The sequence below is a fragment of the Pecten maximus genome, chromosome 14, assembly GCF_902652985.1.
Source record: "Pecten maximus chromosome 14, xPecMax1.1, whole genome shotgun sequence".
Lineage (NCBI taxonomy): Eukaryota > Metazoa > Mollusca > Bivalvia > Pectinida > Pectinidae > Pecten > Pecten maximus.
The window spans coordinates 17,972,099-17,985,602 of NC_047028.1; the positions used below are offsets into that span (position 1 = coordinate 17,972,099).

A 13,504-nucleotide genomic window follows, 5' to 3' on the forward strand; every position below is an offset into this window, starting at 1 on the left:
TTTGGCGGTGGCCGGTAGGGTGCATGGATATGTACAGAATACTCTCAGATGCTTGTTATTCTTGACAGAAAATTGAAGTAGACAATTCTTAGAATTTGATTACAGAAGAAATCAATATTGTACCTGGTAGAAGACATATTTGTGCCAAATTTTGTGCAGTAATGTATAGTTATTTGAAGTAGCTATTTACAGCTGAACCAGTTGAGCTATATAGAGATCTCTCTAGACAAGTGGTATATTGCAGCTAGTATTTACCATGGTAACAGGGATATATTGAGCCTGTTTATTGAGTCTTGTCAAGATACTGGATCCATAGGATGTTTTAGAAAACAATAAAATGATATTCTGGTTATAATTTTTTTTTCTTCTTGTAGGGATCATGGGAAAAGAAGGTCGCCAAGCTGTGCGAAACAGTGACTACGCTTTTGCCAAATTCCGGTTTTTAAAACGAGCCATTCTGGTGCATGGCAACTATTACTACACCAGATTGGCTAACTTGGTGCAATACTTCTTTTATAAGGTAAGCATGAACATGGTTATTAGTCCCTCATCGGTGAAACTATGGGATGTTAGGTTTCCTGTCCATCTAACTTGTACGTATATATACGTACTTATGTATGTAACGCCAAGTTTGTCTTTAGTGGCTTCATCCCTTCAGGGATTTTTTTCAAAATTCACACAGTGATAAAGGACCATACTATCTCAAGTTCGATTTCAGGGTTTTTGGGTCAAGGTCAAGGTCATAGTGACTATTTTATTGCTTTAGTAATACCCAGTATGCTGGTTAATGGGCTAAACAGGCATGATGAGAGGATGGTCCTTTGAGTTCAATGATGATTTAGATGTAATTTTAGTATTTTGGCAAAATACAATATATATTTTTCTTATATGTCTATCAATTTTTCAAAAGACGAATAGCAACACTACATCTTTTTATTAAACTTTGAAGTGGGTGTTGGTATTTCGATTCACTAACATGTTATGTATTTATTTATTTTTTCAGAATGTAGCTTTTATCACTGCCCAGCTGTACTATGTATTTTTCTCAGGGTTTTCACAGCAGGTGAGTCAATATTCTATAACAAAAATAATTGTATACAACTATGGTTTGAGGGGGACCGAGTCTTTAATTATGACAGGTATACAAATCTGTATGTTCATAACAGATTAAAAAAAAATGTTGAAAACAACTTATTGAAAAAAAATATTGATAGAAAATTATTGGAAAAAAGTTACTGAAAAAAAGTAATTGAGAAAAAGATTATTGAGAAATCTTGAAATGAAGTATTTCATCAATGTATTTTATTCTAAGATATGCCAAGACAGAGTAACCCAGAGTGTAGTACTGTTACAGTAACAATTGATATATGATTGTGTGTTTAATTTAGGTCATTTATAAGATCATCTAACATTTCCACAAATATTTCTTACTCCACCAAAAAGTGATCAGCTTGAACTGAGGCATACTATATCGTAGTTTTCATTTCAACCCTATATCAGTGGAGATCTAAATGTTATTTTAACTATAAAAACAATAGTATTATTTGGTGTATTAAGGGAGCATGTGTGTAAACATTGAGAGTTGATGTTTTTATATTACAGACAATTTACGATGTGATGTATCTCGCCATGTACAACATCACGTTTACTTCACTGCCGATATTCATCTACAGTCTATTTGAAAAGGCCATACCACAGAAGAACTGTTACATAATCCACGCCTATATAAGTATGTCTTTTTGGAAAGCATGTATGTCCTTTATCTTCCATCCACTACCCTATTGTGTAAAATGTAGTCGCTTTTTATACCCCTGCCATTTCATGGTCGGGGCAGATAATGTTGTCCTTGACTGTCATCTTTTGATAATTTAGTTTCCTTTCATTTACTCTTAAACAGATACAGTGTATATACAACTGTAATTTGGTATGTAGTTGTATAGCTATCATATGCAAGTTCTGATTTGGTTTAACATGGCTGATTGATTTTTTTCCGGATTTGTGATCATTTAACACTTAAAGTTTTTATTAATTGAAATGTTACCAGAAATATTATTTCAAAAATTGAAGAGCCTTGCTTAACTTTTGTTGGGAAGGAACAGATTGATGAAAAGTACACCAAAAGTGTATGTTTTGAAAAGTCGTGAGTACACCTCTCAACAAAGCCACTAAAAAGGTTCCAAATTTCTCCTTAGTTACCAATGAGGACATCAATGTCATCCCCTAGTTGATTAGTCTGGTGCCAAGACAATAAACTAGAGTCATAATTTAACTCTGAAGTCATTTATGATTTGACTGTGTGTAGTACTGATGTAATACGTTGATATACAGTATAAGTAAATGCATGAGTTTAATCCCTGTGATGTTTGTATGTTAGCCTGGTTTTTTTACCCTATGCATGTGCCTCTTTTGTTTTGCAGAAAAATTGCCCGGAATGACCTCATGTCTTTTAAATCTTTTGTTAAATGGAATTTCTTAGGTAAGATACTACTAGTTTTACACTAACAAGTTCAAAGACTTTAATTTTTTTTGTTTTTGTTTTTCAATTGTTTCCTGTTTCATCTTATTTACATAATCTCACTATCTTATAGTATTCTAACATCACAATCTTTAAAAATGTCAAATTTGTTTGATGTTTATTCCATTAATTCTTAATTCTTGATGTACTTTTATAACAATTACTAACTTACTTAAAACTCTTAAGATCTTTTGATTAATCTTGAACATACCAAATTCCTTAAAAACATTCTTCTATTTCGCTACCTTTCCCACTTCAAAGTTAAGATAAGCCTTGATTGTCCACTTGTGATAAGAGCGTACTTTACCAAGAAAAGCATACAGCATTATAAGTACATGTACATAGTTGTAAACTATACGGGAGCATATTTTATATACATACACCTAGGGCCCATAGAAAATATATTGATTGTCGTGACGAAATCATGAGAATGATTTAATTTCTGTTCAACAACATCATTGGTCTGATCTCCCAAGGTCTGATCTCCCAACATACTATTGGGATACCCATGGTTTGGTTTGTTTTGTTTAACGTCCTATTAACAGCCAGGGTCATTTAAGGACGTGCCAGGTTTGGAGGCGGAGGAAAGCCGGAGTACCCGGAGAAAAAACACCGGCCTAAAGTCAGTACCTGGCAACTGCCCCACGTAGGTTTCGAACTCGCAACCCAGAGGTGGAGGGCTAGTGATAAAGTGTCGGGACACCTTAACCACTTGGCCACCGCGGCTCCTGGGATACCTATGGGAACAAGCCACTGTTGGCTAACTTAACTTTTTTTAACCTTGTTAAGTCTTTCAATTTCACCTATAGGTATATATATATATTGACGATATGTGTTATCTTTGAATAACAAAAATGTTATTTAATATGTCAGTTGGACATACCAAAATTAAACACATATGATGATAAATGCCAAAATGGTATGCACCAATATTTTACCATCCTATTTTGAGCAAAAGTCACCAAAATATCCCAAAGTACATTGCCCCGTAGAATTTGAAATCAAAGACACCACAGACTCTTCAACATGAGCCATATACCTCCATCTTTACTTTCAATTTTAATGTAACCAGCAGAGACAGTTTACAACTAAGCCATATAACAAGCATGATTATAGGAAGTATTTTGATTATAAATGTTAGTTTGATTAACTTTAATTCTATGGAGTATGTATTAGATATTCACAATTATGTTATCATTTTCACAACCAAAACATTTTTATAGACTTTTTATGGTTGTCAAAGGGTTATGTTGCCCTAATGTAAAGTGTAAGTAACATTTCAATGTATTAGTCTGTTACCGGTGAAACTGGAGGGACAAGTTTGTCTGTCTGTCAGTCCATCCACTCCGTTTTCTTCACTTTTCTCAGCCATGTTTCACAGTATGTTGGTTAAAGTTGGAAATATGTAACTTCAGTATGTGTAGCTACAGGGGGGTGTAGGAGACATAGCATGCTTGTATACATAATAATGATATTTACTCTCACATTAGCATTGAACTTTGATAGCATATTGACATTTCTTACTTACGATAACACATAAATATCCAACATGAATTTAATGTCCTTACTTATAAGAACGTTCAATTATTTTGAAAATAACATGTTCTGGTTTTTAGTGGCAAATAATGCAATGGTACAAATTTTGTGTACAGTTACCGGTATATTTTTGTATGAAATTGGAGGTTGTCTTTTTGGCTGTTGTCAAATTCACTGCATCGAGTTACAATGTATAGGTATTGTAAAAATTGAGAATCATTTCCTACTAGTATATAAATCTTTCCCTGAATTCAGCAGTAATTTCCTGTAATAGCTTAACTTTTGTTTGAGTGTTGAATAATGATTTCATTAATGTTTGTAGTTTGAGTATATGTGTTGTAACTTTGTTGGTAAATCATCCAAAATATTGTTTTTGTATTTCTTCATCAAGCAAGGATGTTTCAATATTACTACATACATTGGATTTTGCTTTTAATGGTTTAAATGTGATGTGAATGTTCCAGTTTTTTAGACTGATTGAAAACAACAAAATAAACAAAAAACTAAATTGGAAGAAAAAAACCCAACAAAACAAAAAACAAAAAAAGACAGAAAGAAAAACAAATAAAAAAGCACAAAATGGCCAGCAATTCAATTTTGACAGTTGACATATCTTATCTCTTTTTCTCAGGAAGTGATTCATGACTTTCAGATTTTATATTTTGTCATTTCTTTTTTTGTGCCTCATTTATTTGGAATAGATTAGGAGAATAACTGGTCGATAGACCACCATCTTTAGTATTGACAGTCACTGTTGAAATTTGTTACCAATTTTCTTAGAAAATGCTCTATTAATCTTTTCCTTTGAGTTAGATAAGGTGCCATCTCTGAGTATGGAATGGTTGTCTTCCATTACAAAGATAACAACTTTCCTATCTGTTATATTTACAGGTCTATGGCATTCCGCTGTATTCTTCTTTGGTGTTTTTTTCCTCTTCTGGAATAACGTGTCTATATTCCATGATGGCAAGGTAAGAACATATAAGCTTGTCTTTGATATGTGACTTTTTTCTTTTCTAAGAATTGAATTATCCGAAGGATGTATGTTCAATGCAAGAATATTCTTACCAGTATAAATGTATCCCCAAAACAAGTTATTTTTGAGGTCTTTATCATCCCAAAAACAAGTTATTTTTGAGGTCTTTATCATCCCAAAAACAAGTTATTTTTGGGGTCTTTATCATCCCCAAAACAAGTTATTTTTGGGGTCTTTATCATCCCCAAAACAAGTTATTTTTGGGGTCTTTATCATCCCAAAAACAAGTTATTTTTGGGGTCTTTATCATCCCCAAAACGTTCCAAGATAAAAGGCTAATGATGTAGCTAGAACTGCTCTATTTATAATCAGATTCTGAATTAGTTGTAGAAGATAAACTTCCCCATCATATACCTGTATGTTACCATGTGTTGTTTGTTGTATTTGAACACCTATCATATATTTGTATGTTACCATGTGTTGTTTGTTGTATTTGAACACCTATCATATATTTGTATGTTACCATGTGTTGTTTGATGTACCTGGACACCTATCACATACTTGTATGTTACCATGTGTTGTTTGTTGTATTTGAACACCTATCATATATTTGTATGTTACCATGTGTTGTTTGTTGTATTTGAACACCTATCATATACTTGTATGTTACCAGGTGTTGGTTGTTGTTTCTGAACACCTATCATATCTCTGTTGGACTGTTTCAGGATTAGATTAAAACCAAATTGAATGCATATTGAAATAATTAAACCTGTGTTCATTTTGTGTCCACACAGTCTGATGGTATTTGGACATTTGGGACGGTACTATATACAACTGTTGTAGCTGGTGTCAACTTTAAGGTAAGTTGTAATCAGTATTGTAGCCATCTATTTTAGCTCACTGGGACGAAGTCTAAGGGAGCTGTTGCTATACCCTCGGCATCAACGCCATCTGTAGGTTTAATTTTCTATAAAACTGTTGCGTCAATACTAATGAATATACAGCTTAGGTATTGCACATGTATGTTTCCATATTTCCATTGGTACTGCATTACCGACCTGCTGGTCTTGTCTGTGACCTTTGACCTACTAGATGTCACTTCTTATAGTTTTTGTATTCTTCACTGACTTTGTACATTCATACTTTTAGCTGGTGATAATGACACACACATGGAACTTACCTATCTTCTTATCCTACCTCATAGCCATTCTTGGGAACCTGTCGATGACACTGTTTTACTCAGGAGTCAGGTTGTCGTAAGTATATCAAAGTGATTGTGATCGTATGATTGAAGGAGAAATCACTCTATAGACAATCTGAAATATGGAAGATTTATGGTATGACTATGGTTTGTTGAAGTTTAAATTAAGCAGGCTGTAGACACAGTACACTTATTATGAAGGGGCAGAAATACCCCGACTACTTCTGGCTTGGACAGAAAAAAGCTAAACCAGCGTAATTGAATTTGTCTAGGTATATGAAGGTGAGGAAAAAAGCCTTCAATCCATATGAAAATTGTTATACATTGAATAAACTCTTCCTTTGAACAGTGCGATACTGGACCTCCAGAATTATTACTTTGTGTTCTACGAGACAATGTCCAGTGTGGTCAGTTGGCTAGCTATTTTACTGTTGGTGGTGCTTGCCCTACTTCCCGATCTCATCATTAGGGTTGTCTCCGACATCAGCAAGACACTGGAGGACAGCAACCTAAGGGTAAGCTTTAACATTCTGTTGTGTGTACAGTAGTTCTTGTAATGATAGATAATTGTGGGGATTTAATTTTCAGTTATATGCTGTAATATGGATATATATTTTCCAATTTTATGTTATACCAACACAAGTATACACTTTGACACACAATATATAATCACCAAATGTTAACACTACCACTTTTGTAATGGAGGTTGACATGATACATATTCTTTTGAAAAAAATAGATAGAATTACGAAAAATACTCTTAAAAAGCATATATGATGATGGATGAAAATATAACTTTACCAAATGAAAAAGTACATTTCTGTTAACTCAAACTGATTATAAAGTAGTATATATTGGTTGCTTGTAAAGTTAGGTTGGTCAAGAGGCTGTTATAAAACAAGACAATTGTCTCCGCTGGGGATATTTTTATCATTCCACCCTTTGCAATAACAACAAAGAAAAACGACATAATAACAAAACACAAATATAATTCCAAGTCGAAATAAAAACAGAAAATAAAAGGGATAATTTCAAAAGTCCTTAACATGATGCTAAAAGTACTGTATGTTCACGAATTAAAATAAATTGATGCTGCATCAATCCAAAAATTAAGGTTTCATGATAAGATTTCCTGAACACGTTTCACGGTCACTTATGATTTGTTAGACCTATAGATTACCTAAACACATTGCTAGATAATTATCATAAAATGGCAAGGAGATGATCAGTTGGAGATGGATATAAATACATCTTACACATATATAGCATGGAGGGATGTTTGGCTTTATAGTGATGACAATTATTTGTCAAAAGTTTATTGCAGCTGTTGACAATGTTTTAAACATAACATCTTCAACTTAATTTCGATCTTTCTCAAAGTTCAACCGTTTTGTTCTTACACCAATGGAATGGAATTTAATGACTTAGATATCCCCCATAACAGAAATGTCATTGATGTTAATCGGTAGTGTTTTGAAACTAAGTACTATTTTGAAATTTGGATGCATTGCCCATGTGGATTCAGCCATATTATGAAAGAGGGTTGATACATTGAAAAGTCCACAGTCGGTATTCATGTCATTCAACGTACAAAATAATAATATGCACAAACTACAAAATGTGTATTTTGAAATCCATTTAATCATCTCTTTTATACAGTCATATAAAAGGATGGTAGTCTTTATGAATTAACTCCTTTTCCCAAATATGATTTTTTCATTCCATTGAGTGTATTGATAGCAACTCTACTTTCTTGATAGAACTCTCTATGGGACACAGTTTCAACTCTCTACTTCCCTAATAGAAAACAGTTTCTACTCTCTACTTCCCTAATAGAAAACAGTTTCTACTCTCTACTTCCCTAACAGAAAACAGTTTCTACTCTCCTGTTTCAATGTCTCCCTTGATACATCTGATTAGCCTGTGTGATAATTTGACTTCCAGCTGACATTTCAGTAATCTGACCCTATACAATGTTACATATGGTTCCATCACTCTTATAGGCAGTGTCAACACCCGGGTATAGCTCTTAACGCAATGTTAACTTTAAATTGATAGCAAAGCATTATACTGAAAATTACATTTACAATACTTCCACCTTTATATATCATTCCCCATGAGATAGATAGGTGGGGGGTGGGGGGGTATATTTCCTGCTTCCCCATTTCTTTCTGTCCCGTCCCAATGCTATTTACCTAGCTAATCTTAGGAACTGCTGATGCGATTCTCACCAAACTGTGTTTTGGGGTGTCAAGTGGCAGTGGGGGGAATATATGTCTTACAGACATTTTCTAGTTTAGTTTATATATATATATAATTAAAAGTAAATAATGTCCTTGTGATGGATATACATAGTAATAATAATAAAAAACACAAAACAGAAAATTACAAGCGCTTTCACATGCTTTGAAAGCATGCATGCTCTTCAGGTGTAAATTTACACTTGAAGAGCTTGCTCTCAAAGCATGTGAAAGCGCTTGTAATTTTCTGGTTTGTGTTTTTTATTATTATTACTATATATATATATTTATATTTCAAACATATAATTAATCAGAATTGCTTTTCACTATGTACCGTCATATATCTGAATGACTTGCTTTTAGACACAATCTGTTTAGCTTAATATGATTCGCTTAACATAAAACTATGTTCTAACTTAATGTAAAGTCCTGTTTTATACTAAATTCCTTAATATCCCCTAGCCTTTAATATTTTGTAACCCCTTTGATTGCATATTCCATTTAAGCCACAATTACGCATTTTGAATTAATCACTCAAGCTAACTACAGTAATTATACTTGTAAACTATATTAAACAAATCAGATGACGATATGGTGATGATAGACTACAATTGCTTACAAATCCATTGATTTCATTTAGATGTGCTATTTCTCTCACAAAGAATAATTATGAGCGATTGAAAACAAGAATTGACTATTGGATATTTTTATAAAATACTAAATGTTTCCATCCAAAAGTTTGAGCTTCACTTTATATTTTAATGAAAATTCACTGGTATTCTAGTTTTATGATTGGTGTGTAATATTGTATCTAACTGCGATAACTTTTACGACACATACTGATATTAAGTTGTTTCGTTTGATGGTGTTAATTAGATATATTTGTATAAATTTAGTGTCGTGCAGTCTAGTGACAAGTAGTTTATATATACTCTCTCGGCGCTGAAGCATATCATTCATATTATTGTGTATCTGTATCACTGAAAAGCACATAAATCCTGGTATCGATCATCACTTCTTGGCTATCATCAAAATATCACATGCACATCATTAATAGATTAGCACTGTCTGTACTGTTGTGTATTGACACAATTACTTACTAACAATTGGTAATTATGCCATCTTTTTTCCTCACGATATTTCTGTTTAATTTTTCACGGTAGCTTTCCCTGTTGCCCTGTATTCAAGACACAAGAGTTTGGCCTGCGGATGATTATAAGGAGAATTCATACTCATAATCCATTGGCGTATGCGACCATCTTCAGTATTGTTCTATTGAACATAGAATCGCTTTATCTGTAATGAATATATATATATATATATAAGAATTATGCAATTTAATATTAATATATGATAGCTAATGTTGAAGAAAGTTTTGAAGATGCACCAAAATCAATAATGGATTGGCGCAGGACTGAATGAACCAGACAATGTGATATCCTTTATTTTATTTTATTCAGTTTTTAAATTGATCAAATTTTGAATTAGAACAATGTTATTTGATTAAGAAGTTAGTTGTTAAATAATTGTTTTACCAAATGTGTCTATGATTTGAAAAAGATGTGATAAGTTGGAGAAATATATAACACTCCGGAACACTTCATGCATTGAACACTTTGAGAATGAAAAGTGAAGATTAATGGTTCATTACGACAAACATTTGATATATGGTTTGAGACGAATAAGAGATGCCACTGACATATTATGATCAAGGTTGCTTTGCTGAAATGACAGAAACGGAGGAACATTCGAACAAAGAAATGTGGCATTGGGAATAGTTAGCATAAACTAGTTTGGGATAGGCAGTAGGGACTGGAAATGAAATTCAGAAGAGAAGTTTGATCTCGGGGATAGAAGATTCGTACACATCTCAAAGAAAGTGATTTGTTAACTCGGAACGAAGGATTGTCGATCTGGACATACGCAGCACAACAACAGCTTCTTGCACTCTTCCTGTAAGCATAAATATTCTACATTTTTAGTCTGCAAGGATAAAGTTAACACTGGGCACAAATGCAGATAAACGTACACAAAGTACGCGAAAAATGTTGCATCAAAACTTGATTTTATCTTATTTAAATCTACATCAAATTGAAATGTGATGCACAGTGTTAATGCAAGCATACTAACTTACCTATGAGTCCTATAGAGATGCTGAGTTACATACAGTGTCATCCCTGCCTTTGGTATATTATGCAGATTTTGTCCATGATGATAGTCAGAATGCGCACATATTAATTTTCCTTTTCACAATAATAATTTGTGATGCATGAACTAAGATGGTATTTAAGGAATATATTTAATGCATCTATCATAAGATATTTTAATAAAAGCACTGAGAGGTTACTGCATGAAAGAATGAACTACTTCCCGTTTGTCCCACTGAGGATGGACATGCATGTGAAAGTTACTAACATCCAAACTTACTCCGAATGCTTTAATACCATAGCCTTTAACTACAATATACTGTAAATGTACATATTTTCGCGTGCTCAAATTTTAGCGCAAAACTTAATTAAAACGAATTAGCGGAATGATAAATTAACGCACCGATGATGCTGACCATGCAAAACATTGTAGGTATACTACCAATTGCACAATCAAAATTCAGGGAAATTTTTCGAGCGCGATAAACGCTAGAATAGTATTACCGCTAAAATATGTACGTTTACATTATCTTTATTATACACCTTCTATTGATTGTTTAATGCCTTGATTACATATTTGATTGTTTGTTCAGGACCTTGTCACAGTTTGATTATGCTACTCTTTAAGTGTAATGCTGGCTTGAAAGCGATGAAAATAACACCGGAAACGTTTTCTAGTGAAATTCCTACCAGGTGTTAGCGAACCTTTCATTATTTTGCTAAAAGCTATCAATCTACCACTAAGTGTTCGATGTTTATGTGTGGATGACAACGGGAACCAGCTAATCTGTCTGGACAAGACTGTTTGTGAAGTAGGCAATGTGACGTTATCAAATATGCATGTATGCTGCATTGTTAATATATATGCATTTGTGCATGCATTTGTATGTAATCAGTTAAGCATTTGATTTTATACCACTTATTGACATCCGTGGAATGTCAGATTTGCCATATAAACATCCCTCCTAGTTTGAAAAGTGTTTTTCCGTTTAAAGGTGACTTCACCATTGAACAATTTGTACATGGTATATGCATCCATAAATGATCGTAGAATGAAATGCATGACTAGTGATTGTATTTATTGTTGTTATGAATGCAACCTGGGCGATAGATTAGTGAATTATTATACAATTACTATCTATACGTCACAAATATTACATTCATATTGTCATTGAATTATGATTTGACCATCCTAATTATATTTCAGAGATATGTTTTATAAATTATATAGGATTTCTTATTTATATCAGTTTTGTGTATAAAGGGATTTATTGATTATGCACATGTATCTAATGGAAAAACTTCCTGAACGTCATAATCTTCAGAATGTTTTGTACAAAACTTGAAGTGTAAACTTAATTTAGGTCAAGATTGCAATATGATGCCACATGACGTCAGATTATTGTCATGTGATGTAATATATTTATAGCCCTGTAAATACAGTACAAATTGTTATCAAAAGACAGAAAAGTAGAAAGCTTCAGTTACGAAGAGCTAAAGATGATTGAAAAGACAACAGTATAATTACGTACTGTATACGTCACAATTTTCTTATGATACTAATATGTAGTGCTTGGTATTCAATATGGTACATTGTGTAACAGTTCACATTTGATATAAAAATATTATACTAAAATGTACGCGTAATACTGTATATAAGAATATATATATATATATTACTTTTTCGTTTTGTGTACCAAATGAATGTAAATTTATTGTTGTAATTAACTAAGAAATCCATATAAACTAAGCAATTTCACATGGCCATTATATATATCTATAAATAACCAATGCTTACATATTACTGTTATACGGCTTTGTATATCATAAGCTGACGGTACATTTATTTGACGTTTACCACTTGTTTGCATTATAGGGGCCTAACCTGGACAAATTGACAATGTCGGTCACTAAGCGGTCTGGAAAGCTAACGCTTTCTCAGATCGATATAATGAGTGACCAGGAAGATACGGTGTAGGTAACTTAGAGATGAATAGTTCTCTTTCACACTGTTCTGTCCTGTATTTCACGTGCTTTTTTTCTGTCGTATTGTAAGTAAACAATATTGTGTGGTAAAACTTATTGTGTCATTTTGAGTATTGATCGCTTTTCATTAGGTTCCATGAACATACATATCACTTATTTCAGAAAAAAAACTGATAAAGAATTTACGAGAATACTCTTCTGGTTTAGATTTGACACAATATGTTTTCATTGTGTGAAACATGTATGCATGCAAACATTACTCAATTCCTAACGTAAAACTTTTCTTACTGTGTGGCTTGACTGTGTGTGCTTTATACAGATATATTGCTAACTTCTATCTTCAACAGAAAATATGTGTTGTAACCTAGTGATTTGGGGTTTAGGTAAGAAAAAACATGGCTTACAACGGAATTATGCTTACAACAGAAGTAGGAATGCAGACTAAATGTCAAATTTATAATTGCAATATTGTGGCTGAAACGCTATGATAAGAAAGTCTTTTATAAAAATTCTAATTTTGTAACATTGTAAAAGCTGTACAAGATAATGTATTAGAACTTCATAATCAAGATTTTCGATATGTAAAGGAAATAAAGAATCTGAGAAAGCAAAGATATGACAAAAGATATGGTAGGGTGTTGCTATCAGATGGGCGTCAAATTCTTTTTATAGCATTTCCGACATTAATTATTGATTTAATTCTTTTGAATTCAAAGAATCCTAAATTTCTATGGTAAAGTAAAATTTTGTCATTGTTGGGGTTCCAATTTATAAGCTAATTAATACTCGTGAAAGAGCTTCCTCATATGGCTCGCTGATGCGAGGTTGTTAAACCCCGTACAGTGCTTGATAGGCACGTTTACTCTTACGTACTACTGATCTGTAAACCGTGTTCCATGTTCA

At 32.9% G+C, this 13,504-nt stretch overlaps 1 protein-coding gene across 1 annotated transcript in view; it reads left to right on the plus strand.

The window, feature by feature from the left end:
- The window catches only part of LOC117341669 (probable phospholipid-transporting ATPase IF), a 57,245-nt gene that overhangs the window by 37,871 nt on the left and 5,870 nt on the right, over window positions 1-13,504 (plus strand). The window contains 10 exon segments of the mRNA XM_033903538.1: window positions 375-520; window positions 1,004-1,063; window positions 1,603-1,696; window positions 1,699-1,729; window positions 2,418-2,476; window positions 4,943-5,022; window positions 5,822-5,887; window positions 6,177-6,283; window positions 6,578-6,743; window positions 12,492-12,589. Coding sequence (XP_033759429.1) covers window positions 375-520; window positions 1,004-1,063; window positions 1,603-1,696; window positions 1,699-1,729; window positions 2,418-2,476; window positions 4,943-5,022; window positions 5,822-5,887; window positions 6,177-6,283; window positions 6,578-6,743; window positions 12,492-12,589 — 907 coding nt within the window.